We start from the raw sequence: 27,114 nt of genomic DNA on the forward strand, positions 1-27,114 counted from the left end.
AAGTGCAATTTACAAAACATTTCTATGTTTTGTTTGTAGCCAAATAATTTACAACATTGTATTAATTTAGAAATTAAATTTAGAATATTATTGTTATTATAAGTATATTTTTATACGTTTCGTAGACATTAAATTCAACCTGCTCAAGCTGGCACACTTGTTTATAAACATTTTTAGTAAAAACAAAAAAAAATTACAATTTTAACATTCCCCAAAAAGTGTGCTATATATTTTTTCTTAAAATGGCGTGTTTTAAAGGCGTATTTGGCAAATCACCCCTGAGCTTACCTTTTTCTTTTCAGTGTGGCATATGTGCACTGGCATTGGCTTTTGTTGTGTGCCTCCGACATTCAGACGGATATACAATATACATTGCTGGCCATGGCTTGATTACGCACGTTTATTACTGGAAAAGGAGCAGGAATTGAATTCTGGGATCGGAATAGGATTCGGATTCTGATTCTTATTCAGATTCGGATTCGGATTCGCCATCAATATGCGTTGTGTGGCCTGGAAATGTACAACATGATTGCCTGCAAATCACCTGAATGCGAAATGGGTATTATGAATGGCAATGGGCGAAGCAACAAGTGATGGAATTATTTATTTCTAATTAAAATTTGAAGCGGTCGCGCCGCTGGCTCATGAATATTAATTTCGATTTTGAGGCCGCAAACAATGCAAACTAAACATGAATTACAACTAAATATTTATAACTCATTTTCAGCGGAGCACACACACACACACACACACACACAAAGATAAAAAATAGACAAAGTTAAATAAAACGTGTGAGATAGAGAGTGTGTGGAGCGTGAAAATACACAAAAATTAACTTGTATTTAAAATTTAATTAAAACTTTTGCTGTTATTTACATGTCCAGCCCTCCACCCAAATGCAAAAACTTTCGCTCCAGGGGCCGGGGGCGTGGCACTGGCCACTAAGCACCGAGCACTGAGCACTGAGCACTGAGCACTGCGCACTGAAAATACAACTAAAATGTGGCCCAAAATCATAATGCATTACATATGCATGGCCATCGGCATAACAATTTAATTGAAATATCGTGCACAATTTTTGGTTTATCGCATCACTGGAAAAAAAAAAAATAACAACAGCAGTGAGTAACAACTGCAGAGGCGGAAAAAAGAAGAGGCGGACGGGTTTTGGCCATGGCCAACTGGTTGTTGCGGTTTTGGCGTTTAGCATAATTAGTCCCTTTGACCGCATTCCGTAAAATGCGGCTGATGCCTCAATGGCCCGCCCCCTTTTTTTTTTGCCCAAGGCTGCTGCATCAGCGTAAACAATGGCCAAAATCGAGGGTTGTAAAAAAGCATTGCTTTCAACGGTTCAATGTGGCTATCAGGGAAATGTCGGCCAAATCGCTCAAATGTTATGCAGGCCAATTTATGGCCGCCAGTTGCAGCGTGTTATGTTGCAAAAACAAACCGTTTTTCATATAAAACTAGGTCTTTTTGCTATGTGATTTATTTTATGTAAAAAAGTAAAGAATTTGTAAACATTTAACCACGATCAATTTGGACCTCTTTCTATTTTAGGCTAAGGATTTCGGTAGAACTAGATATATTTATTTTTTAAGTCTATATTTACACCTTAACAATATAACTATGCTGTTGCTGCAACAAAAGAATACAGGTTCCTAAAACACTTATCGGAAATTGAAATGGAAAGAAAAAAATTTTGAAAATCAAGTAAGTAATTGTATTATTATTAAATATTATTTTAATATTCAAATGTAGGATCGAATGTAGGATTTGTGTGTATTTTGGGAAATTCGTACAATATTTGAGTTTCTATGTTCTAAAATTGTATGCGGATACTGTAAGTTAAGAATTTTTAATATTTTATAATATAAAGCGATATAATTATAGGTAATTTAATTCAATAATAATTTGGCTGCGATATGGGAATTATTTCCTAATAAATCTACCAGCATCACTGCTTATTTCACATGCTTTGCATCTATCGTAAATATTGCTGAATAACAAATTGCTATCTCAATATCAACGGATATCAGTGAGCTTGCCACTGATTGCTTAAATTAATTCCCTTTTAAAACGAGTGCCCACTGTAGGCGAATGTTTGGGGGCGCTAATGAACAGTCGTTATATAGAGAGGCACCGCCAAAACGCATCGTAATGCATTTGGGCCATGGTCCAGTAATTGGGGCGACTTCGGGCCACTCCACTGACCGGTGAGTGGGGGGTTTGGGGATGGTATTCCAATTTATGGTAAATTAATTTGTAATTAATTTTTATGCGAGACGAAACGAATGAATTTCAATGGCCATATGGTCACATGGCCGCGAGCGGCAATTCTATTTGTGTTTTTATTTCTATTTTACGCTAGTTTAGTTTCAATTGCGTCCAATTAAACATGCGGCCGCTGCCCAACCGCCGCTCAAATCCGCCATTTCCGATTGCCTGGTAACATTCAACATCAAATTTTACATCCTCCCAATCGCCTCCGGTTTTCCACTTTTCCCCCACTTTACTACCACCCCTCCCTCCCCACCACCTTAACATTTCCATTTTCCATCCAGTGAAAATCCTGAGCTGTGAATCCTCTGCGTGTTGCACGCGTTTTGTGTTTTTCGGAAATTGAAATTGCATATTTAAACAGGCCATTCCCACTGTGTCCATCGTTGTGAGGGTGTGTGTGTGTGTGTGTGTGTGTGTATGGGTGTGTGTATGGGTGTGTTGTGGGTGGGTGTGACCAAGTGCATAGTTCTGTGTGTGTATGGATACTGTGACAGCATACGGAAATAAAGTGTGTTTTTGTTTCTGGCCCATTTCTAAGCACTTGACTGCGTTACGCATTCGCTTCTATAATTATTATTGTTCTGCTGCACAAGGACATTCCAATTTAGATTACACTTAAAATATTTTACAAATATTTTGGAATTTAAGTAGGTACTTTGCCCTGTCTACCCAAGTATCCATTGGGAAATTTCTAAAGTGAAGCAATTGTAAAACCGAGATTTACTAAATATTTTAAAAAAGAAGTAGGTTTCATAAAACATTAAGCAAGTGAAGAGCTATAGTTAATTAGTTTTAAAAGAAACAGTGTATTTTTATTTTAATTATTATTAAACTTATATTTATTAAAAAGAACCTTGAAAGTATTTTATAAGAAGGGTAAATATAAATAAATTATTAAGCGTAAGTAGCACCTTTTTATCTTTTGAATGATAACAAAATAATATTTTGCAACCTTGAATCAATTTCATAAAAGTACTCATGCTAATTTCTCTTCAGTGTTTAGGTCAACTTTAAATACCTTTAGTTGCAGCCTTGGTAAGACAAGCCCTCAATGATGACGAATGAACTTCCTAATTCTTGTAAGGGAATTGCCGAAAACTCATTACGTAACTGCCTTGGTAAAATGTATAATCCTTACCTCGCTCTCACCCCAAAATCGACATTTGGTGATGATTTGAAATTCCATTTCTATTTCGAGTTCCGGATATTGCGATGGCTGGGAGCTGAAAAGATTACCCGCCAAAAAGAAAAACTGAAATTTTGGTTTTCACATAATACTTTCGCTTTTCATTTATTAGTTTTGCATTCTCCAATTTTCATTTTTCTCGGGAAACAATACCCTCTCTTTTTATTGCTGCTAACCTGTTTTATGCTTAGTAATTCTTGCAATTATAGTTACATATATATATATAGAATTTGTATAATTTATATATATATATATATATAGTTTCTGCTCCTTTCAATGTTTTGTTTTTGTTTTCGTTTTCGTATGGCAACACAATAGTAACTTACAGTCGTAGCAAAGTGTTACCGAGTTGAGGAATTCGTATCGATCCCCTTAGCTTTATTATACAAATAGTTAATGCTCTACACATAATCGGGGGGCCTAACTGGTCGGCTAGTTAGTATGTTCCTTAGTTGGTTGGTTGCTTTTTGGCCCAAAGAAATAATTGCACAAAGTGTCGCTCGACAGCTGCGAATGTGGGAATTGAACGGATCTGATATATGTTTAGGTATAGGTTCACTATATATTCGTGTATATCATACAAACTCAGGTGTTTGCTAACTGCTAAATGCTATTCAGTAACTTAGGTTCTACATTAGCCATAATACTTGTCTTTACAGCACTTTACAACACTGTTTTCGTTCAAAAAAAAAATGTTGTTTAATGTATATATATATATATATATATATATATTTTGTTTTATGACTTACTCATTTTAATTCGAATTTGATTTACTTGGGTTTTAGCTAGCAACACGGCTAGTTAATCAATTAATTAGTTAGTTAGTTACATCTAGTGTTTGCCTTCTAGAGTTGGATTACGTTTTGTAGCCCATTCCTTTAGCTGGTGTATACTCCATCACTGGTGACTAGGTTTATAGATATATAGATGGCCGCTAACTGAGGATGGGATGTCCTGCCAGATCATCATATCTGAAGCCAATTATATAGACGCTAATAGATGTCTTGGGTGTGTGAGTGTGTGTGTGGTGTGTGTGTTTTCGGATGTATCTTAGGGTGTGGGAGTTAAATATAGACATCCTGTCTGCATTATTTTAGTTACTGCACTTTTCCATCCACATATGTATATAGTGTGTAGATATATACAGGGGGTGCCACAAAAGTCTTTAGAGGTTTTGTTTTCTTGCTGATAGTTCGATATCTATTGGAAACATTTAAAAGCCCAACATCTTTTGGCAAAATAATTGAAATATCCTTTAAAGTACTTCCAAATATCAAAACTCTAGAGAAATCTGTAGTCGCCACCTGACAGAGTGGTATATGTGTGTATATATATGCTTTTTATATAGATACCTTTACTTTTGTGTATATTTATATGAATATTTAGTTTTTGTTAATTTTTGTTGCCATTTGTTTATATATTTCTTCTCCATCTCTTTATTTATCTCTCGTTTCGTTTCGTTTTGTTTTGTTTTGTTTGTTAGTTATTGTCCACCCATCCAGTTAACGGAAACTCCCTAATTCACTTTGTTTTTGCTTATAACATTGTTTCTCTTTTTTTTGCTGAATCATTTTAAAGGCGAATCACAAATAATTATAAATTTATTGGATGCATTGAATTGGAAATATTTAAATGAGCCCGGCTTAAATCTAAGCATTTTTATCGACCAGATTCCCTTGACGACAAGAATATCTATTGAAAACTAGGTGTTTAACAAGCAAGAGCCAAAACACGCTTAAATTTACAAAATTAAAGCCCGACATACAGAAAAATGCTATGGACTCGTGCTTTTTGTAATTTGCATACAACAGAGACAAAAAATAATGAAATTTCATTGAATTAAGTTCTTATGCTTTTGCACAAAAAATATGCAATAACGTTTTTACGCAAATTTTAAGCTACTATTTGATATTTTTTTGCTAGTGTCTGTGTGACAGTTTTTGTTTGTTCAATTTAGCATTTGCGTTTGGCATGGAGATTACTCTATTGTTGTTCTCGCTCCATAGGCATTATTTTTCCGCTTTTTGCATGCATTTGTTACCTAAATTTGTCCTGTTGTTGTATTATTAATGATAATGAAATAAATAATACAAATTGCTGCGCTGCTGCTGCCGTAGGAATGTTGCAATTGCAAGCCAAACGAATCCTGAGTTCGTGTTGTAAACATGAATATAAAAATTGAATGCGACATAAAAAATGCAAAATGCTTCGTTGCCAGCCTCAGTAGTTGATGTTTTTGTAACCAGTTGTTGTCATTAGAGTTGTAATTGCTGTAACATTATTTACCACACATAATAATAATAATAATAATAATAGCAATAATAGTAATTGCTTTTCGCAGCGCTTCCTGCCCAGTTGTCAACGTATCAAAAGTCCCGTGTCGGGTGACCATCGATTCGCCCGATAGTACATATCCTTGTACATCGAGGGGCATGCATATTGATTCTGTCAATGTTTTCGGAAGAGAAATTGGGATACTTGAGAATTTCTTAGAGGATTTGCTAGGACTAACTACACGGTTGCAGGACTCATAAAAATGTAAACAAACAATAAAAAACAAACAAATGTGCCACAAATAAGATGCAGCGCCATCTGGCGGTCACTGACCAATCTAAACTTAATTCCTTAATAACTTCCGAAATAATTGTTTACCAAAAAATACAAAACAAAAATGTATTGCATGAAATAAATAAATAAAAACAAGCCCAGCAATTGGTCACCTGATTAACAGACTTAAAATATTAATAGTTTTAACAAGTGATTTAAAATCATAACAATGTTTAACATTCTGTATGTGCCCACAAATCGCTCATGTTTTATTACAAATAAATTAACAAAAAATGAAACTTCTCTGTGAGTTCAACAAAAACGTAATCAGAGATGAAAGTTGTGTATGCATTAAAAATAAACGAACAAAAAATGTGTAAATGCTGTAGTTAATGTGACCGCAAATAGAAACTGCGTCCACTTGGCAACCGTGTGGCTAATGGGTTAATTAAGGCAATGCCACTCACCTTGTTGCGCTTAAAATCTATGTTCGTTCTTACGGTTCTATGGTGTAAACTTTGCACGGGTCGCGCATTATTACCTAGTGGAGCTTTTGGTGTACTCTCGGAGCCTTGCATCAGTCGTCGGAGTTGGTACAACTGCAACACAAATTGGACATTGGTAATGGCTTAATAGTAGCTTTTTAAGTGGCTTGTCCAGCTGGTTAAATGACCCGCTAATTGCCGCCAAATTAAGTGCTAATTTGTCAATGCTGAAATGTTTCATTGATTTGACAACTATATTTCAGTTCAGTTGGTGCAATATCCTGTAAAATGAAATGAAATTGGCAACAAAAAAGGACTTTATAACATAAAATAAAAAACAAGTTTAAATGCTAAATTGAAACTCAGAAAAATTTAACATATAAAAAAATGTCGAAATAAAAGTGTCACCACTCGTTCAAACTGAAATTTATTGCCCAATCAATTTGCATTTAAACCTGAAAAAAATGTGTTAATTTTAGGAATTGTGCAAAAATATGTTATACTAAAAAGTGACTTTTTCGACATCAGCTAGGTTTTGTTTTTGCTCATAGTTTGTCTTTTATTCTCTCAATTTTAATAAACGGTTTCGTATTTAATATTTTTGACTATTTCTTAATATTTGCCTTAAATCATCTTGTTATTGCCAGGCTAGGTAGCTGATCGAAATCACTTTTGTCATTTGTTGACTTGTTTACATTCCACTTAATGTATTTTGGCCAACTTTTTGCCTGCACTATTTTGTTGTTTACTCATTTACTTTGAGTATTTTTTCGCAGCACTCTTTGACCCCGTTACACACGTTTGATATGCATTTATGCAAATTGATTAAACTAACCAAATATTGTTTTTTAATTATGCACAGAGCGTAATATTGACCGCATTTCCACCGCGATCTGACCAATGCCCAAATTGATGAGCAATTTTATAATTGCATTTTTGCGATTTCATTGTACTTCCAATCAGCGACCAAAAAAAAAAAAAAAAAAAAAAAAACAGGGAGTAATATCGCAAAACCAAAACAAAAAAAAAAAAAAAAAAAGGGGAAAATCGAACATAAATAAACCAGCAAGTACAAGCCGCTCTAATTGCAATTGAAAAACACACGAAATCCATTTAATTATTTGCGGTTCGCCGTGCCGCCGAATCGATACGATGCGATGGTAGATGTTGGATGTCGGATGTGGGATGTGGAATGTCGGATGATGGACTCACCTCCTGTTTGGTGATATAGATGGGCTTATTAACTATGATCCAGACGGTGCTCTCCCAGCAGCCCGGATGCGTCGTGGAGCCCTCGTAGGTGATGTAGTGATCCGTATTCGGCAGCAGCGACCTCACGGATATGTGCCGGATGGGCGTGGAGAAGCCTGAAACACGTTACAATGCTAAGTTCAAGGTGCACCAGGTGGTGGGCTATTTATGCGCAAATCGCACAAAAAAATATGAAAACACGTCTGCCACGGGATCTAATGAATAATTCAGACCAGTTCTGCCAGTTGCCAGTTGCCAGTTGGTAGTTGGTAGTTGCCAGTTCCCAACCTGACCACTTCAACGTCAGCGTTTGGCTTCATTCATACAAATCATTTTGCCAGCCGGAAATGAAGCAACTCGCGGCTTGTAGTCCAAGTCAAGCGGAATCCGGAGTGGGAGAAGACTTTTCCCGGACGGAGAGGTGCCTTTTTTTTCCATTGCAAGTGTTAGTTTTCCCTTCTGCGGGGATACTCTCGCATCAATCAGCTGATTGGCAGGAATATCTCATGGTTATTTTAGCGGGATTAGTGGGAAAATGAATGTTGGACAGTCGAAGTAATAATATATGTTTCGAACTATAAAAGTCTATAAACATAAATCAACACTAATCAACTTTTACTCCAACAAAATTTGTATTTATCATATACTTTTGTGTTAAACTTTAATTGAAGCCATTTTAATACTGTTTTTGGACATGTCTACATTTTAAAATAGGAACTTTTAGATCATTTTTTATTTTAAAAAAAACTTGTGTTTTAAATATATAAAATATAAGAATATTAAACCTGAAATATAACATTTTATGTACGAGTATGTATTGAAAAATATATTTCTTTGTTTATTAACGTGTTTTTGTGTTTCCTGATCTGATGCACAAATAACTATTTTCCTGTATCAGATTGAGTAATGGTAATGCTGGTCTATCGTAATTTTTTTTGGAAGAGTATCTACAGTAAAATATAAAATCTAAAATTGTATTTGAAAATTTTGACCTATCTTATGTGATGCACAAATAAATATTTTCCTGTATCAGATTTAGTTCCGGTGAAAGGATCAGTTTATAAATATGTTTTCCTGGTCAATCGTAGTTTTTTATATGTTTGGAAGAGTATCTACAGTTTGAGTACTTTAAAGTTACTGTAGCTCTGCTTTATCCCGCAGTTATTGTGGTTGTTCTTGATGTTTTTGGCGAGTGGCCTGGCATATTTCTCGATTCTCGGCTCTCGGCTCTCGGTTTCAGACGGTTGGTCGCTTCGCCCTGGCATTTTACAAATTAAGGCTGGGGCTGGACTGCCATAAAGTTGTACGACCTGTAAAAAGGCTATTAAACTGGCCAAGAAAATGCCAACGAGACGTGCAATGGGTGTGGGCGGTGTGGAATTATTAAGTGTCGGTTTAGTGTAATTCGCGGTTTCATTTTCGTCACTTTGTGCCGGCCAGTCTCAATTTGGCCAGAACCCCGCCCACCGCCTTTCACTCGTCAATTTTTTATGGCTCGCCTGGACATAATTATGACCCTCTGCAGTTGTTGTTGTTGCTGCCGCTGCAATGACATCATAAAAACCGGCAGCCGAAGAAAAGGCAACTTGCAACGGTATTAACATTGCAACATTTCCGGTAGCATTTTGCGTAGACGGAAATGAAGGTGGTCAGTGGGTTGGCATTGGGTGGCATTGGGTGGCCTTTGGGTGGCTTTTGGGTTGATTTTATGGCAGAAGGTTAGGCAGGGTAGCACTCACCTCGATACAACACCTTGTTGAAGGTGCTCGTGATGATCCGCAGTTCCGGATTGGGCGTTTCGCCGATTTGAACCATCAGCGAGAGGCCCACGATTCCCTGCGATTTGTGCTGTGCCTCGGACATGTTGTGGTACAGCTCCTTGTTGAATCCGTAGATTTGAATCTACAACAGGGTTAACTCGGTTATTGTCATTGCTTAAAAGGTTTTTATTTTTCAATTTAATTTAATTTAATTTAATTTAATTACAAATTTTAATATCTGTGTGAAACAAAATATCTTTAGCTTTTGATACTATTTGTATGCCGAAATCTTCATAAACTGTTAAGAAAAGTTTAATAAAGAACAACACGCTAATTAGGAATAAAACGTTTTAATTTTTTAAAATATACAAAAATATTTTTTTTTAATGTCTAATGGCAGTCGAAAGTTAAAGTGGCTAACAGTTTTATGATCACAACAAAAAAAAAAGCGATTGATTTCCATTTAAAGTATGACCGACAAAAATTTCGAAGAATCTACATATAAATATTCTTTAATGACAAGGAAACATTCATTTTTGTAAGGATTGAAAGATTGTAATGCCAAATTTAATGATACTTTTAAGATTGTTTGCCGGTTCATAAAGGAACAAATTTTTAAAATAAATATATTTATTTCTAATACAAAATTGGTATCTTTAAGATGATCTCACCTCGCCGGGGAAACTGTAGCCCTGGATGAAGTGCTCGGATCCGCGGACGTTCTCCGTGCCATAGTGGATGTAGATTTCCTCGAACTGGTAGCGGTAGGCCAGCGGTCCGCCGGATATGTTCACGTGCTGCTTGGTGTCCTTGTCCACCCGGAAGACCAGGGACTGGCCCGTATTGTGCAGTGTGCCGGACACCTGCAATGGCAGGACATACATATGCATTCAGGATATGTATTCGGGGCATAACCAAACCAAACAGGTCAAATTCAATAGGTCATACGCACCTTGTGCTTGTCGATGTGCAGGGGTCGCAGGTAGGGATCGAAGAGCAGCTTGTCGGGCACCACGTCGATGGGCGATTGGCGGCGACCCTTGTTGCACATATTCCACTGCGGATTGATGAGGCCCCAGAAGCTTGGTCCTGCCAAAAAAGAGCCAAAGTGAAGCCAAAAGGATGAGTCGCCGTCGCTCAAACGGACACATGCGCAAAAAGTGAGCAAAACAGGTATACTGATGGCTGGCTAGCCATGTTTTTTACATTGGTTGGATTCAAAAAATAGTTCTTATTTTGGAGAACCAGTACATTTAATGCCATTACTTAAGGAGTAAAAAAGAAGATGCCCATTTGAGGTAGCAGTTAATCCAACATCTTTGCATTTAGAGGACAAGAATTTCATAATTAAAAACATCTATGATATCTTTAATAAAATTAAAGCAATAGTTTGTTATTTATTTCAAATATAATCTTTCATTCAGAACACCCAAATACATAAATCTACCTAATACGTATCGAAATTTTCCATAAAGGCAATTTTTGCAAAAATTATTTTGGTGTTTTAAGGTAATGCATTACCGAAAAATGTATTTTCAATTTTTAAGATCCTGCAGAAAATAGCAATTGGCTCGAAATTTAATAAACTAATTTAATTATGGCAAAGCGGTATTCCATAGAATAAATAAAAGTTTACAAACTACATGTATTTTAATGTCCGTTGAGGTGAACAGCCTAAATTATTAATGTTATTTTATTGCTAGTTCTCTAGGTGATTGCAACTCAGTACTTAATTAATATAAATAAATATTTAATAAAGAGGACAGGCACAAATAGTCCAATTTTACAGCCAAATTTGCGTAAAAAGAAAGGATAAAAGGTATGGGAACTATTCCCCACTGACCAGTGCTATATACTCCGGTTATTGGCCCCATCATTTGGTTCTATTTCAGTTTCTGTTTCTGTTACCGTGCCACAGTGTTCTGTCAATCCAGCAAATGGAAAACGTGTCTTCGCCTCTTCGCCCAATGCAAACAGAAATAGAAACAGGAGCAGAAACTGCAGCAGCACCATCGATGACGTATCCGAATGCCAAATGAAATTTCATAAGCTACCCAACTGGACCACCATCCCTGCAATTGGAACCCCTTTTAAATGGCAATTAAATGCAGCTAAGGGGTCAGAGGCACCCCCATTTTTATGGGCTTTCGGCTCGGTTTCAAACTCCAATGTGACGGGCTGAAAACTGTCGAAAGTTTTCAAAACAATGCCTCACCACATATGTATACCCATATACTGGCGAACTGGGGGGCCAAGTGCGGATCCTGTGTGGTTCCTGGTAAAAAAGAGGAGCCAGTGGAATTAGGCCTTTGGTGCCTCACGTTAAATTTAATATTTTTCTCTATGTGGTGGGCAATCAAATAAAGGCAAATAACAGTTGATAGATTATTTGGGCAACGTCAGCTGCATGCAATACTCTCTTTTGAATTTCAAAGGCAATTTTAGGACAGTCCAATTTATTTGTTACAAAAGTATGGAAATATTTGCTGTCTGTAGTATACAAATTTGTACAGAAATTTAAATTATTTTTAATGTTAGTAAGGTACTTGTAAAACATCATGCAATTAAATTTCCAAACAATTTCTTTAACATTATCGAACCAATTCGTTTATATTGATAGTCAAAAGGGGTAATGTTAAATTTTTAAACTTTTAAGAGCCAAGTGTCTCGTCGCTAAAAAGGCATACAAAAATCAACTTTAGTTTAAAAAGAATACAAAAATGATTGGTAATTCACAAGAGTAGTATAGAAGTTTTAATTTTGATTTAAATATAATACACATAATATATAAGTTGCGGAAATCTTTATTGAAAAAGAAATTGTTATCCTGAAAATATATTATTTGTATAAGCATTTTACAAATAGTTTTCAGGACTTTCAGGATGCGCATTCCGTTTTCTACAATTTGGTTTCGATTGCTAACGGTTTGTGTGCATTTTAGAGTAAGTTTGGTCGTGTTTTCCCCTGAATTTGTGTGTGGATGCTGTGATGACGCGCGGCGGCAATAAATGCCAATGCTTTAAAAGTGCTCCGTGATGATGCAGCTGACCTGCCCAATGTCCACTGTGCAATAACCGCCTCCCTTACCGCCCCCCTTACCGCCCCCCTTACCGCCCCTTTACCGCCCCCTTACCACCACGCAATTGTCGCTTTTGTGGCCGCTGTTCATTTTGTGTTTTGCATTCATTTCTTGCTACTGTTGCAGTTGCATGTTGCTTGTTTCTCCCTTTTTTTTTATTTTTTTTTGCATTTTATTGCGAAAAGTGCATCAGGGGTTATAGAGGAAAATGCGGACAGTGACAAGCAGCTATTACAACAGCAACAACACAACCACTTTGTGTAGCTGTCGGTGTTTGTTTGTTTGTTTGTTTGTCCGCTCTGTCTGCGTTTTTCGTTGCCAAACCATTTGAAATGTAATTAAATCAGCCACTGCATCCGAAAAAGGGGTGCGAAAGTTTTACCAATTTATTCATATAAAGATGCGAACGTTCGGTTATTCACAAAATAAATTGATTAAAGGGAGAAAAGCTTAAAAACTTCTAAGACTAAAGTATAAAAAGTATTGCGCTCTTTTATATAACTGGAATGTTGTAAAGGCCGTTTAATAAATTTTATAATATTATGACGACTTTTGTAGTTGTAAAGGAAATTAAGATTTGGTAACATATTCTTAAATTATTTTGCCAATGTAATTTAATGGTATACGAACTGTAAATAATGTTTTATTTACTTTCAAGCCACAAGGTTCTCATATTTTTATAAACTATCAAAGATAAACTAGCACTGTAGGGTAAAAAAGTCACCCTTCTTGGCAAAGCTTTAAAAATACGTTTCAGCCACTTACCAGATATGCCATCGTATGTCCACCACTCTTCCCAACTGGACAGGACCTCTGAAAATAGACGAGAAAAAAAAAGAAGCAAATCAAATCGAGAGCCTTAAAGCGGAAAGGTAAGCACCACCGAGGTGCCAAAGAGCTTAAAGTCTAGACAAGTTGAAAATGCCAGCCAAATTTGACTCCAAGGAGCAGTCAGCCCAGGACCCAGGATTCCATATCCCAGATCCCTTTGCATATGCAGCCGTGCAGGATTTGAGGATGCAGAATGTGGAAAGGGTAAAGTGGATGGCCCGCCCGCTGGCAGCCAAATCTCGGTTTTTCAATGCGCATAATTCGCTGCCAATGTAAACAGCGCATGAAATCAACTAATGTAAGACTTCCTCGATTTTACCACCCGCTCTCCCAAAACTTATCCCGCAGACTGAGAGTCACCGGCGAAGTCAGACAAAACAAACAAGCGGCTTCTTTCTGGGGGGTAAACGATGACTTTAGTGGCCAGCCATCGAGACGCCATCGGATCTGGTTGTAGTCGTAGTCGTAGTCGAAGTCGTAGTCCTGGTCCTGCTTATCCTGCGTGTCGCATGAGTCAACGTCCAACTGGGCCACAAAAAAGCAACCAGGATGCTCGGATACTGGGATACTGGGATACTGGGATTCTGGGATGCTGGGTTTACTGGATTCGGGGCCAAGGGATGAGGATGAGGATGAGGATGAGAATGGGGATGACAACAGCCATGTCGCCAGGCAGTCTGGCGCCAATAAAGTTTACACTCAGTTGCCACATTTCGTTTATGGGCAAGTTCTGCTTCCGCTTTATCAAGCGACAGACAATTTTCGCTATTTTTTTTTTTTCTCCTTTTTTTTTTTTTGCCAGGACCCCAGACCCCTCGCAGTCCTTTGAGCAGTTTGAGCGTATTCAAAATTTATGCTATATGCGTCGTAACGGAGCTTTTCGGCGAAGGGGGATTTTGCAAAGGGGTGATTGGGGGGTCGAGGGGTTGGGGGGCAATAAAGCCCAAAGAAATTGCTGCAAGCCAAAGCGGAAGTTCAAAAGGGAGTCGCTGGAACCGTTGCCCGCTTCCTGTTTGCTGCCATCACTGCGAAAATACCCTGGCGATATTAAGGGCACTACGACTTTATGCCCAAGGAAGTGACAGATTTTACTTTTATATATTTTTACAAAAACGATTTAATATAATATTTGTCAACCTTTTCTTTAAGCTTAAATTCTTCACTTAATGCTTATTCGATTTGACTCCTAAATTCTTGTTTTTTGACAACTGCTAATTGGATCAGAATATAGGTATTTTCCACTCAAATTTTGATAGTAATTTGTTGTGAATTTTAGTGACTCCAAGATGTCAACATTTCTTTAAACCTGAATTTCAATTGATTAAGCCTAAGAGGCCGACAATTTATACACATTTTTGGGCTGTATTTTAAAGTAAATTTAATTAAATTGGCAATTCTTTAAAAATCTAAACATTTTTCTTACGATATTTATTTAAGGGTCAAACGCAGAAGCAAAACTTTTATAAAAATTTATTTAATTTAAAATTGATTTTTATAATTTTGTCCAAAAGGAAATAATTGAGAAATAACCTAACGTAAACTAGCTTAAGAAATTAAAAGAATTAATGTTTGGGAGATCTAAAATTAAAGGATTACATATTTTGAAGTCACAATAGTACAAAAACGTGATATCAAAACTGAATTAACGTCTTGACTCATGCAATAATTAATATGTATTTTCAAATTAAAGTGTCAAGATGCAATTTCCAACTATTTCTTGCAACTAAAATAGTGTATTTTCAATTTGCCATTTGATCCGTGGCCATCGCGGTCCTTTGTCTCTGTTTGCTTCTGTTGAATTCCTTTTCGGGTCGTCGTGTTGCTTTTCTTGGCATAACAATGAACGTCCGTTTTTGTGAGCCGCGACTCGGCGACGTCACTTCATTTTGTTTGTTGGTTTGTTTGTTTGCTTGTCGCTAGTCGACCATTTTTTTGCCCCTTATTTGCGCTGTTGTTTTTGTCTGCTTAGCGCTGTAAAAGTATGCTATTAAATTGGCCCCCAAACGGAGTGCCAAATGGGTGCAAAACGAGAAGACCAAAGGCTCCCAATTCACTTCCAGGACTCATCTCCTGCGATCCGTCAACCGATTGCACAGTCATGGTCCCCAACTCATCCAGTTCCCCAAATACAATTCAGTCATTTGGTAAATTCGTTTTTATGCTGCAACAGCAACTTAATTTATTGTTATAACAGTTTTATTTCAACGACCGACAAAATTTGGGTACACTTTGAACATTTTCATAAGTGATTGCTATATATGTAAACATTATATAAATAATGTGAATATTATTTGTATATTTTTGTTATTGGAAAATCAAGTGAAACTTTGGACTTGCCCAAATATTTTAATGAAAAAGAGACGATTTTTACATTAGTGTTTTTATATAAATATTAATAATTTTATACAAAATTACCAATATAATAATAGAGCATGCTAATCAAAAACTATTCTGAATATAATCCTAAATATTAATAGAAGAGTTATTGATCCAAAGTAACTTTTACACTACAGTAAACAAATTGTATACCTTTTTTTTCCTGTGTAGGACAAAGGGTGATGGGTTTTATGAGGGCAGGGACGGGGTGCCAAAGACAGTCAGCCTGTCGCCACAATTGTGTGTATATTTGCGAGTGTGTGCGCTTTGGCCAATGGTTTATGGGTTCCTGCTGGCCATTCAAATGGAATCTGGCTTTCGGGTTATTGTCTCTATCGGCCCCCAAAACCCTCTTCCAGCATATATATTTCCAGCTCTATCTGTCTATATTTATAACTATCTATTTGGCCTCTCTGGCATGCGGAACACTAGGCCTTTGTGCCAGTTCCAGCTGCTTTAATTCCAATCCAAGGCTGTTTATCAAATCCAGCGGCTAGAAGTCGATATATATGTGTGTATATATGTCAACACTTGTATTGGGGCGGATAAATAGTTCATTGGCTTGCCGATTATAAAGTCTGGCCTGGCCAAAATTCAATATGGTCAATATGGTTTAGGTGACAATTGTATTAAATATTTTCTTAGAAGTTTTATTAAAGTGAGTAACTGAATTTTTAAGACTTCCATTTGTGTTTTTTTATTTAATAACATATCAATATGGCTTAGGTGACACTGGTATAAAATATCCGCTTCCAAGTCTTATTTTAAGCGACTATCCTGTATTTTGTTAAACACATATGTACCAATGAAAAATATTTGAAAAATACAAATGTAAGGAAATAATTTTTTCTGTACAATTTTTGCTCATCCATGTTATTGTATCAAACATTTTTAGATTGGAATAGTATTCATTAATACAATTTTCGTACAAAATGCATTTTCTTTTAAGTAAAACTTTTCTTATCGAATAAGTCCATAAAAAGTCCACAAATATCATAAATATTTAGATATTGTTTTCCTTTCGTTTCACCCCTTAAACGGAATGTCGTTTTCCAAGTCGTATTTCAACCCTGCCCACATTTTATTACTTTATCAGAGGGGACATATTAATTGCCGTGTTTTCCCCTGTCTCACTTTCTTATCAATAACAAGCGCGTTTAGATGACTAAATTAACTGGGATTTCCATTTGGGTTGTTTGTTTCTCGTAATCACAATATACTTTGGGCGTTAAATCAGAATCAAGTGGGCCAACGACAAGGAGGCGGACGTGTGTCTGGGCCATTTTGCCATTGTTATTTGTTTGTTTGGCTGGCTAACTGACTCACTAACTCACTGGCTCACTGGCTAACTGGCTAACTGGCGTGTTCATGAAAATGGCGTAAAGATGGAATGCTCGCTCGGCTATCAAAGAGCAGGAAAGTGTCCTCGACTTTGGTCCCGGTATAAGGATATAGTCACGCACACCACACACACCATATCGTGCGTGGGTCCCATCAAAAAGGGCCAACACGCCCCCGCTCACGATTCAATGTCTAAATGAATTAAACAAGCCAAACAAAGGCTGTTCTTAAGGCAAATGATCGGGGGCTTTGGGGGAGGGGTTGTGGGTGGTGGGTGGAACAGGACAGCCCTTTTATGTGTAAATTATGGCTCCAATATAATATTGACAGTGAATCAATAAAGGAAATGTCCTTAAAATTAATAGGCGACATTTTGATATTGAATTACTCGCTGTGTCATCGCTTTTAATTAAAATTTCTAGACAAGGGCGCGGAAAGCGCTTACACACACATATATCCTGGCATGTCCTGGCAGAATTTATTGCTTCCTGTTAAGCGAGCAGCGAAGCGCTGATGAGTATCTGAAGCGCTGCTTCAGTTTATCAAACTGTCGCCTTGGCAGTCCCCTCATAAGATTGACGACCATAGTTCTGGCTTTTCAGACCTGAAATCGAACCCAAACCAAAGCCCGATCCCTCATTTTTACCCCTTGACAAAGCCTTTCAGCGAGTTAATTTGCTCGCAAACATTCGATCAGATTTCCTCGGTTTTTGTTTGCACATTTTTCACTTCAATTTTTAATTGGTTTTACGCGCTCGAGCTGAAAGTTCACACTCTGGATTTCGATGGAAAGCGCATTAAATCTGATTAGCTGCATAATTCATGACCCGAACGAGGCTAAAAAATGCAACTACAGGTTACTCTACTGAGGACAAGCTGCAGCTTTAAATGCATTAGCAACTCAGCAGAGCGAACTCTGAACTAAGCTGGCATACAAAATTATATTAAAAAAGTTCAATAATATTTTATTTGTTGGCCAGTATTTTTAAAATAAAAACCAAAGATAATTAATGCAATTCATGAAATTGGAAAGTAAAATAAACTATAAAATATATAACATCGTTCTGTATAAGCTTGAATCAAAACACATTATTGTAGGAATAAGTTTGCAAATAAAAATAAATGCAAATAATTTAAAAATTGATCTGCATATTGAATATTATCAATATCAAATGAAAAGGGTAACTTAAGCCTTCCTGTTGTAATTTGGTCAAGAGTTGAGTAATGCGACATGAACTTTTATGACTGAGCGTGAAAAAAGTAAAATAAATTTCCGCATTCAACTCAGCTCAATTTTCAATGGCATCCATTAAAGAGCGCCTGCAAAATATGTTAAAAGCATAGTTTTACCCAATACACCCTGGACAATAATTATACACTATTTGGGAGAATTTCACAAGTGTTTGTAAAAGTCACCACTGCCATTTAATCTACAATTTACATTTAATCGCTAAGCAAATTAAGCAGCAATAGGGACAGAAACAATTTCCACGCCATTACATGATTTTTCTAAATAGTTAGCAAAACTTTTTCCATTCCCTCGCTCAAGGAGAAACATTGTGGGAATTCCGCACTTCATTTCGTTTTGTTTTTTTTTTTCCGTTTGGTGTTTTTGCAGTGAAATACTTTTGTTGGTTCTTGGCGCCAAAAATAAAATTCCCATTTCATCTTCTGGGGTAAATTAAAAAATGGGTCAGGAAAATAGAAAAATAAAAGGGAAGGGGAATGCTGATGAACAAAGTGGAGAGAAATAAACGTTCAACTCACGCGATGAGTTAACAGCAAAAGTTGATGTTTGTGCTGCTTGATTTGTTATTTTTTCGCATGCTGTGGAAATGTGTTTAAATGCTACCGAAAACGTTGATTGAAAAGCAATTTCATTCAGATAAGGATCTGTTCCAAACAAACAAATAAAAAAAAAACGAAAAAACCGAAAAGGGGCACGCCCACAAAAGTATTAAAAAAAAACACATCTTTCCTTTGAGCAAATGCTAAAGTTAATGTTTTTCTTAAGGATAAATATCAAAGGAATATTTCAAAGGAATATTTTACATTTATTAAAGTTAAGTTAATACTATTTTTAAATAGTAAACATATTGTAAACATTTCTTTGGTGAAAAATGTTCATCAAAACTCGCAAATTATAGTTAAATATACTACATAAAATGTATGTTTGGTCACATTATTTTCGCAGTGCATAAAGGTAATTGCCAACAAAGTAAGCCAAAAGCTCATGTTCAAAAAGGATGGAGGGTCAGAGGTTTGGGGCGAGCAAATACAACGATAGAAAACCATAATTTGGCTAAAAACCGTCTAGACATTTGCCGCTTGCAACTAACCAACTATCTTAATTTTGTTGGTGCCAACAAACTTTTACCAACCACCACTGCACCACCAACTTCCCCTGTTCTTTAAGCAATAAAAAAAAAGGGGGAAAAAAAGAAAAGGAAAAAACCACCTCGCAGAAGTGGCTGAAAGAAAGCGGCGAAGAAGGCTCAAGAGGAAGTTGTGGCCGCGGCTGCTTGGCATATACAATTTCGATAATAAGCAACAGTACATTTTCCTGTGCAGAGGGCAAAGTCGATGGTTGGGGGTCAAGAGGTGAGGGGTCAAAAGGTAAAGCCGGGGGTGGTGCAGACACACACACGCGTGCAGTTTTCGGGGGCTAATGCGAGTCACGTCAACGCTGCATGCGAAATCGTTTTTTGAAAACTTTTGCCGGCTTGGCAACTTCATCTACGGGTATCTGAGCTGGCTCAATTAGTGGCATTGGCCTTTAAAAAGGGACAAGTACTCCATGTCTTTGCATAAAGCGGCGGTCAAAATTGCACCAGTGCGAATGGAAACCGCACTCTTTCATTAGCTCCGTTTTATATTTTTTTAAGATTTTTACGTTAGGCCATATGAGGAATATAAAAATCAGTGAAACTTAAACATTACCTTTTTTATGACTTTCAATTTTAATTTAAAAACCATATTAATTTTGCATTCTTTGATGGCTTAAATCTAATGATGATTTCACATAAATATTGCTTCAAATTGAGTGTTTTTAAATATGATTTCATAAGTAATCAATTTACGAATTACAAGAAGAAGACAGCAATTGCTGGGGCCTCAAAAACAGTATTTTATTTATATATACTTTCTTTCTTTCTTTCTTATATACTTATTACTTTCTGATATTCACTTTCTTATATTTACTCTTTCATATTAGGAAAAATGCAATTAAAAAGTAGAATTGTAGAATTGGACTTAAGACTTTCACAACTTGTTTCAAAAACTATTGTTTTAAGTAGACGAGCAGATGCTTACAATCAATCATTGTTTGTAAAAAAATTGTTTGCTATATTGAATTAATTTAATTTTATGTAATATATTAACTTTCTTTTCATAATAGATCTTTAATCAACTTACATTCATTTCAGTAAATTGGAATTCAAAGCTGCCGTTTAAAAAACCATTATTAAGTGATATTAACATATCTAAAAAATCTTTTTAAGCCATTCTCAATTAATAAAGTACATTTTAATGACTGAATTGAAATAGAATTCTTCAAAAACCATCATGAGTGCTATCATCTTGACCGCAGCTGTGTGTTGGGAGCACTTGCAGCAGATTGGGGCAGCCACTTAAAGCAGATCGGTGGTCAAACGAGGCGTATTGCCCGCCGGCTGACATATGTATTGGCGTTTGTAATACGCCAGACAAAAGTACAATCAGCTAAGCACTTCTGGGAAAAGCGGAGAAGCGGAAAAGTGGAAAAGTGGAAGGCTGGTGGCAAAAAGAAAAAACGATTGAAGGAAAGGCGATGCCTCTTGGCTGGTCATGTCAAAGTGATTTTTCACCTCAAGGGCAAATTTAACACAATAATTTGCACAATTTGTCAAAACAACCCTCTGGCTAAATGGTATCATAAACCACACACACACACACTAGCACACCCCCACACACACATTTATTGAGTCCTGCGAACGTGTGTGTATGTGTGTGTGTGTGTGTGTGCGAGAGTTGATTGTCCTGCATGCATTTTTGCCATATAGCTAGCTTTTGTTACGCCCCACAAAATGTTTTCCTTTCCTGTTTTTCCTTTTACCGCTTTTCCTGGGCTTCCCTGCTTTATTTTTTATGGCCTGCCTTCCATGGAAAGGCCTTTCGATTATTATCAGACTGTTTTGGCCATATTCATATGATTAGTCGACTTTTAGATTTAAAGTTAACTGATTTGGTAGGAGAATTATTTTGGCTTAAATTCGGAAGAAAAAGGAAATTGATTTGGGCACAAGGACTACATTATTTATTTCACTTTTTTATTTTTGTAGTATTTGCTACATTTTATTAATGCAATTTATCAATCACTCATTATTTTAAATATTTTTTTGGTAGATGTCTATTAAGTTTTCTATTTATGCCCGACATTGAATTATTAACTTTCTGTTACATATTTTGTTTCAGTTTCAATGATGTTTAAAATTACAAACAATTTATGCAAATCATTTTAGAGACATAAGAAGCTTATGCAAATTACACAGAATTTTATAGATCACTTAACCTAAAAGTTCTCTTTATTTTAATGGTGGCTAAATACTAAATAAATGCATTGAATATATACTAAACATGATTATGAAATTGGTTTGTTAAATTTAAAATCTTAATTCTTTTCGTGCATTCAGATTATAATTATTGTTATAATTTGAAATAAATATCTATATTTCAATAACGAAAACGGTTTTGTATCACATTTATAATTCTTTTCTTTCTGTTATACATAAACTTAACTTTACACAACCAATATTTTCACAATGAAGAGAGCATTTGAAGTTCGTTTTTTGTGGATATTGTTCAATATTTTCATATTTATGACTGGGCAATGTTTTGTCGCCAGCGACCCGCTTTTCACACCCCTTTTATTCGCTTCACTCGTTTTTCAGTTTTGCACTTTACAGTTTATGCAATTTCAGTTGCTGCCGTTTTCACTGCCTTTGTTGTTTTTGTCTGACCGCACTGCCACTGTTGTTGTTTGTGTTTCGCTTATTTTTATTTGCACTTGTTTATGCTGCAATTTTTATAACAAACGCCAGAGTTTCCCCCACCTGACATCATCCGTACCCGCAGCCCTGTACCAAAAACCGATCTGTCTGCGGTTTTTATCACTAATGCGCTGTTCAATGTGTAAAAACATTATGAATATAAAATTTGAATATAAATATATATTGTGCCCATCAACTGCAAGGCTGCAGTGCAAAGCGACAGGCAAAAGCTACAGACCACGGCAGAAAAAGTGTGCAAAATTCATGGCATTAAACCAGCTTGATGAACTGTGTCTGTGCTCGCTTATACTGTTTAATTCGCTTTCCATTTTTTTGGCGACTTTAATCGCAATTGTTGACTTATAAGTTATCTAAAGATTTTAGGAAATTTCCTTGATTTTTAATTAACATGGGGAATCATTTATCTTCCAATAAAACGATCGTCGTTATTGAAAATCTACTTTGTTTATTTTTAAAAATTTTTACTAATGAATTTTTAAGTTAGTTTCAGTTTAAGTTTAGTTTCAGAAATATTGTTTTTAAATTTCATACACAGAGAACAATCAATCTGAATACAGTTTAAGTTTAAGAACTGTAGGTTTTTTAATCGTTTTTAGTATGAACTAAGAGTTTTTATTATTTATAAGTCATTTGAATTTAATTTATTTTCACTAAAAATGTTTTTAGTTGCCGTAAACTGAAATGGCATTTTACAAACTGAAAGTTTTTTAAAGGCAGGCTTACGAAATGAAGTTCTTTTATAAAACATAAAATAGGAAATATATTTAATTTAATATTTCTTCATCTTACAGTTTTTTAATTTGTACATTTGATACTTCTGTTTTGATACTTCTTTCAATACCATTTTGTAGAACTCCGTAAATTCTTGTTGGATTTTTTAAGAACTCCCCCCGTGGCAAATTGCTCAGCTAGTAAAAAACCTGTCGGGATATTGGATTAGCACAAAGGAAAACCGCATTGAGGACTGAGTTTTAGGTTTTGCTACTTGAGCGTTAATTTGTTTGCCCATTGCAACATGTGGATGGCGGTGAAGGGAAAAGGGTCGCCCCAAGCTGCTTGCAGCACATTTTTGTGCAAATATATTTATGTTTTCCCCTTTTATGGGGTTTGTGCAACCAAATGCATTAACTCAGCTGAAGTTGTCCGAGAACATCCTGTCACACATGTCCCTATGTCGTTATGTCTCTATGTCTTTTTATCCCTTTGTCCCTGTGTCCATTTGTCCAGTTCACCATTCCACCAGACCTTTGCTGTGTTTTCCCCGACTTCCCTTTGTGCCTGTGCCCAGGACTATCGTCCTTTCTCCTTTCACTGTTTGTGGCAAGTGTCGGTGGGTTTTTGTTGTGGTGGATGGACTCGTCTAGCAGTCATCTGTATCTGTTTGTGAGACTGCATCTGTATTTGTATCTGTATTTGTGCCTCTGCCTGTGTGTGTGCCACCGTCAAAATCCTTTTAAACTTGCCTCGCAAAACATTTTACATTCGATGACGTTTCCATTGCAAGATGCAACGTCAACAATAAACCAGAAGCAGGCAAAATCAAATTTGTTGGTCAACAGAAAAGAAATCGAGGCAGTGAGTTAAAGAAGTGAGCGAGTGAAGTGAGTGAAATGGGTTGGTCCCTTGGATCCTGGGATCCTTTTGTTGGGCATATTTCACTTACCGGAACTGCAGAGCAGAACGATTGCTGAGCAAGCGATAAATCCTGCCGTGGAGCAGCAGAATGATGTGTGTCCTGGCGACGGCATCTCACTACTTTCTGCTTCTGCTTCTGCTTCTGTTTCTGCCTCAGCTTCAGCTCTGGACTATTGGATGTGGACTATGGCTCCTGGATGGCAGTGGTGCCTTCTGTTTGTATTTGCTTCTGTTGAGTTTTCGCTGGTTCGCTGGTGGGTTGGATTGCGCACGAGTCTGCAGTTAGATCTGGCACTTGAGTCTGGCTTCGGTCAGTTGCGGGCTCGCTTTCATCTTAATTTTCATCTTCATCGCTCACCGCTCACCGCTCACCGCTCGCCGCCCACCGCCGCCCACGGCATATATGCAAATTTTAATTTCCGCTACTTTCTCCGATATGCACACAACTAGCTGGTTTCATTTCCGTCTTCTGTTTTCTCGATTTGCAATTTTTTTTTTTGTATTTTACCCGACTCTTGCTTTACACACTGCACACTCGAAAAAAAATTGTTTTACCTCTTTGCTTGGCAAGGGAGGAGAAGGCGACGCTTTTTTGAAATTTTCAGTTTTCGCGCTTTTTCGAAATAGTTGCAATCGGGAGGAACGAAAGGACGCGTCCGTCTGTCTCTGAATCCGAATCGAAACTGAACGGCGCTGTCAGTGGCATCAGCGCCAAAGGATATGCAACGGGCTTCTCGGCAGGCGCGCAGCAGCAGCAGCAACAGCAGCAGCAACAACAGCAACAGCAGAGGCGAAGGCAGCAACACCAGCAGTACAGCAGCAACAGCGAAAGGATTTTCGTGCCAGGACGAAGAGGGACGAACGAAGCCGAAGGACAACGACGCCTGGTCGCCGCACGAAGTGCTTCCTTCTAAAATACTGGGAACGAAAGGTAACGAATCCTTCGTATAAGAAGGTAGGGAAATTGCTCAAATTGAGAACAAATCCGAAAAAAAGAAATTGGAAAAACTAATAAAACAATACCTAACATTCACAGTTTGTAATGCTGATTGTTTGTATATGGCTTTTTTTTAGCTGTATTTGAAACGAAACGTTACAAAAAAAAAATAATCAAAAAGCATTTTATTTCAATTATGAAGACTCTTAGCAACGTACTGTTCCAGTTGATTTAAGACAACCCAAATTAAATAAATCAACATAAATGTCATTGGAAATAGTTTGATTGTCTGTTTTAGAGTTTTTTTTTTGTTGCAGATTGGCAATAAGACACAAAGCCTCAAGAGTAACTGATTTTAACATTCCCAATTAAGCGAATTTTCGCATTTTTCATATCATCATTTTTTGCAAACATTTTAAACACTGTTAAATGAATGCCAATTTTTTTACTTTTTTGTAAGGGGGTACATTATAATTTTTTTGCGGAAATTGGTTAATTTTCAACATATTGAACTGTGAATGCCATTCGATTGGAAATGACGAATTCAACGGTATATATCACTCCAACTTTTGGCCATTATTTACCAGGGTTTTGGTAGAAAAACGTAATTTTTGGAGATATTCCAAAATAAATTATTTCTGAAGTGTCTTTTTGTTGTAACTTTGCCAAACAAAGACCCATAGCCATAAGAGTTGCTGCTCTCAACAGCTGGCAACCTATACTATCCATCCCCGATCTATTAAAATAAATAAATATTTTTTGGAACAGAAACCGAATTTTGATAAACGATTTTTGAAGAATTTTCGGACTTTTTTGTAAGGGGGTACATCATCAAAACAGTAAAAAAAATGTAAACTTTCCTTTCTTTGAAATATTTTGTAAAAATTATTTTGTATCTAATTTATTTACATTAGTTTAGATTTACGATTTTAATTTAATTCAAATCGGTAACCAAAAAATTTCTTGTTTTAAATAATTTTATTTCCGTTACTTTGAGAGAGAACAATAAATGTCATGCGAATAATAAACAAATATATTAAACTATACATATGGAAATGTTGATAGCGGTGGTCGACTGTTCCCACCCAAGGGGCCGCTGTTCCCACTAATACCACCACTCTTATACGGCCAACTCTTCTACGACCGAATGTTGTGGTGCTGAGTTTGTGACAGGACACGAGGTCCTGGCGTCGCTGCCGACGCCTGCGCGACTTTGGGCCGCCGAATGCCGCCGATCCGGCGAATTACAACGCTCGCCAGCCACGTGCAAGGCGACCCGCTGTTGTTGTTGTTATTGTCCTGGGTTATGGTTTCGTTGCCTTTTTTTTATATATGCAGTCCTTGCTGCTGGCAATCAGCGAAACGTTACGTGCGTTGCCTGTTTTTTGTGCTTTTGTCCTGTTCCAGGACGGCTTTCTTATCAGTGCCGATGGGCGAAGGACGAAGGATGTGGCAAGGGTATCCTTCGACCACGAGGAGTCCTCGGATTTCGTCGGGAGTCGTGGCTGGGTTCTGGTTTCTGCTTGGCAGCCAGCGTTGATATAAATTCTTATTGGCGCATTACAAATTGCCGTCTTGCCTGAAGATGTTTATGTGCGAGTGTGAGTTTGGGTGTGTTGTGTGAGTGTGGGTGTGGGTGTGGAAAGGTCCTGGCACATAATGTAATCGCCTTACATAACACAAGGCATAAACAGTTTTTCTTACTTGATTCGCGACAGACAACGGATTTGGTCCTTTGTTTTGCGGTAATTAGATTTCCACCTCATTTGCATACAAATGAAAGCGAATCCATGAATGGTGAGAAGCAACCTTTCGACATGCACGCTTAAGTTAGCGCAATAAAATATGTGTAGTTACATATACAATATAACATATATGCATATATATATATTCGACGGGTCCTTTGTGGAATTAAATGCGACGCGATAACGTATTAATGCCGCTGAGCGTTACACAATTTTCATTTTATCCGTAATTTACCGATTTTGAAGTTTCGAAACGACTAATCCATAAAATCGCTTTCGCCGCTAATTCAATTCAAATGTCTCGCTGCATTATTAAAAGCATTTCAATCAAAGTCAGTTAACAGTCGGCGGTGGTGGCAATGTGGGAAAGTTGGAAAATCGGCAGGCATCTGGCGGTCTTAACCCCACAATGACCCTCTCCCAGCTCGTCAACTCACGGAAGCCAATCACTTGACATTGCAATTGAATGCGAGGGCAGCCCGACCAAAGCATGGCGCCAACTAACAATAACAATAGCGAAAACAAATGATGCTTCCCAATCCGATTCTGGCCATACTCTTCGATTGTATACTCTTCTTAAGAACTACAAGGAGTTTTTTAAATTAAAACA

The 27,114-nt window shown here is 36.9% G+C and overlaps 1 protein-coding gene across 1 annotated transcript; it reads right to left on the reverse strand.

Annotated features, from left to right (window-relative positions):
* Positions 1 to 3,541: 3,541 nt before the first annotated feature.
* Positions 3,542 to 24,485, reverse strand: LOC108138593 (carbonic anhydrase-related protein 10). The gene is made up of 8 exons (XM_017260884.2): positions 23,851 to 24,485; positions 13,357 to 13,404; positions 10,465 to 10,601; positions 10,184 to 10,375; positions 9,492 to 9,654; positions 7,714 to 7,868; positions 6,484 to 6,615; positions 3,542 to 5,914 (listed from the first exon to the last, which is right to left on the reverse strand). The coding sequence occupies exons 1-8, from the start codon at positions 23,933 to 23,935 to the stop codon at positions 5,828 to 5,830; spliced, it is 999 nt and encodes a 332-aa protein (XP_017116373.1). The 5' UTR covers positions 23,936 to 24,485; the 3' UTR covers positions 3,542 to 5,827.
* Between the last annotated feature and the right edge of the window lie 2,629 nt (positions 24,486 to 27,114).

This window comes from Drosophila elegans, unplaced genomic scaffold (assembly GCF_018152505.1).
Source record: "Drosophila elegans isolate 14027-0461.03 unplaced genomic scaffold, ASM1815250v1 contig_149, whole genome shotgun sequence".
Classification (NCBI taxonomy): Eukaryota; Metazoa; Arthropoda; class Insecta; order Diptera; family Drosophilidae; genus Drosophila; species Drosophila elegans.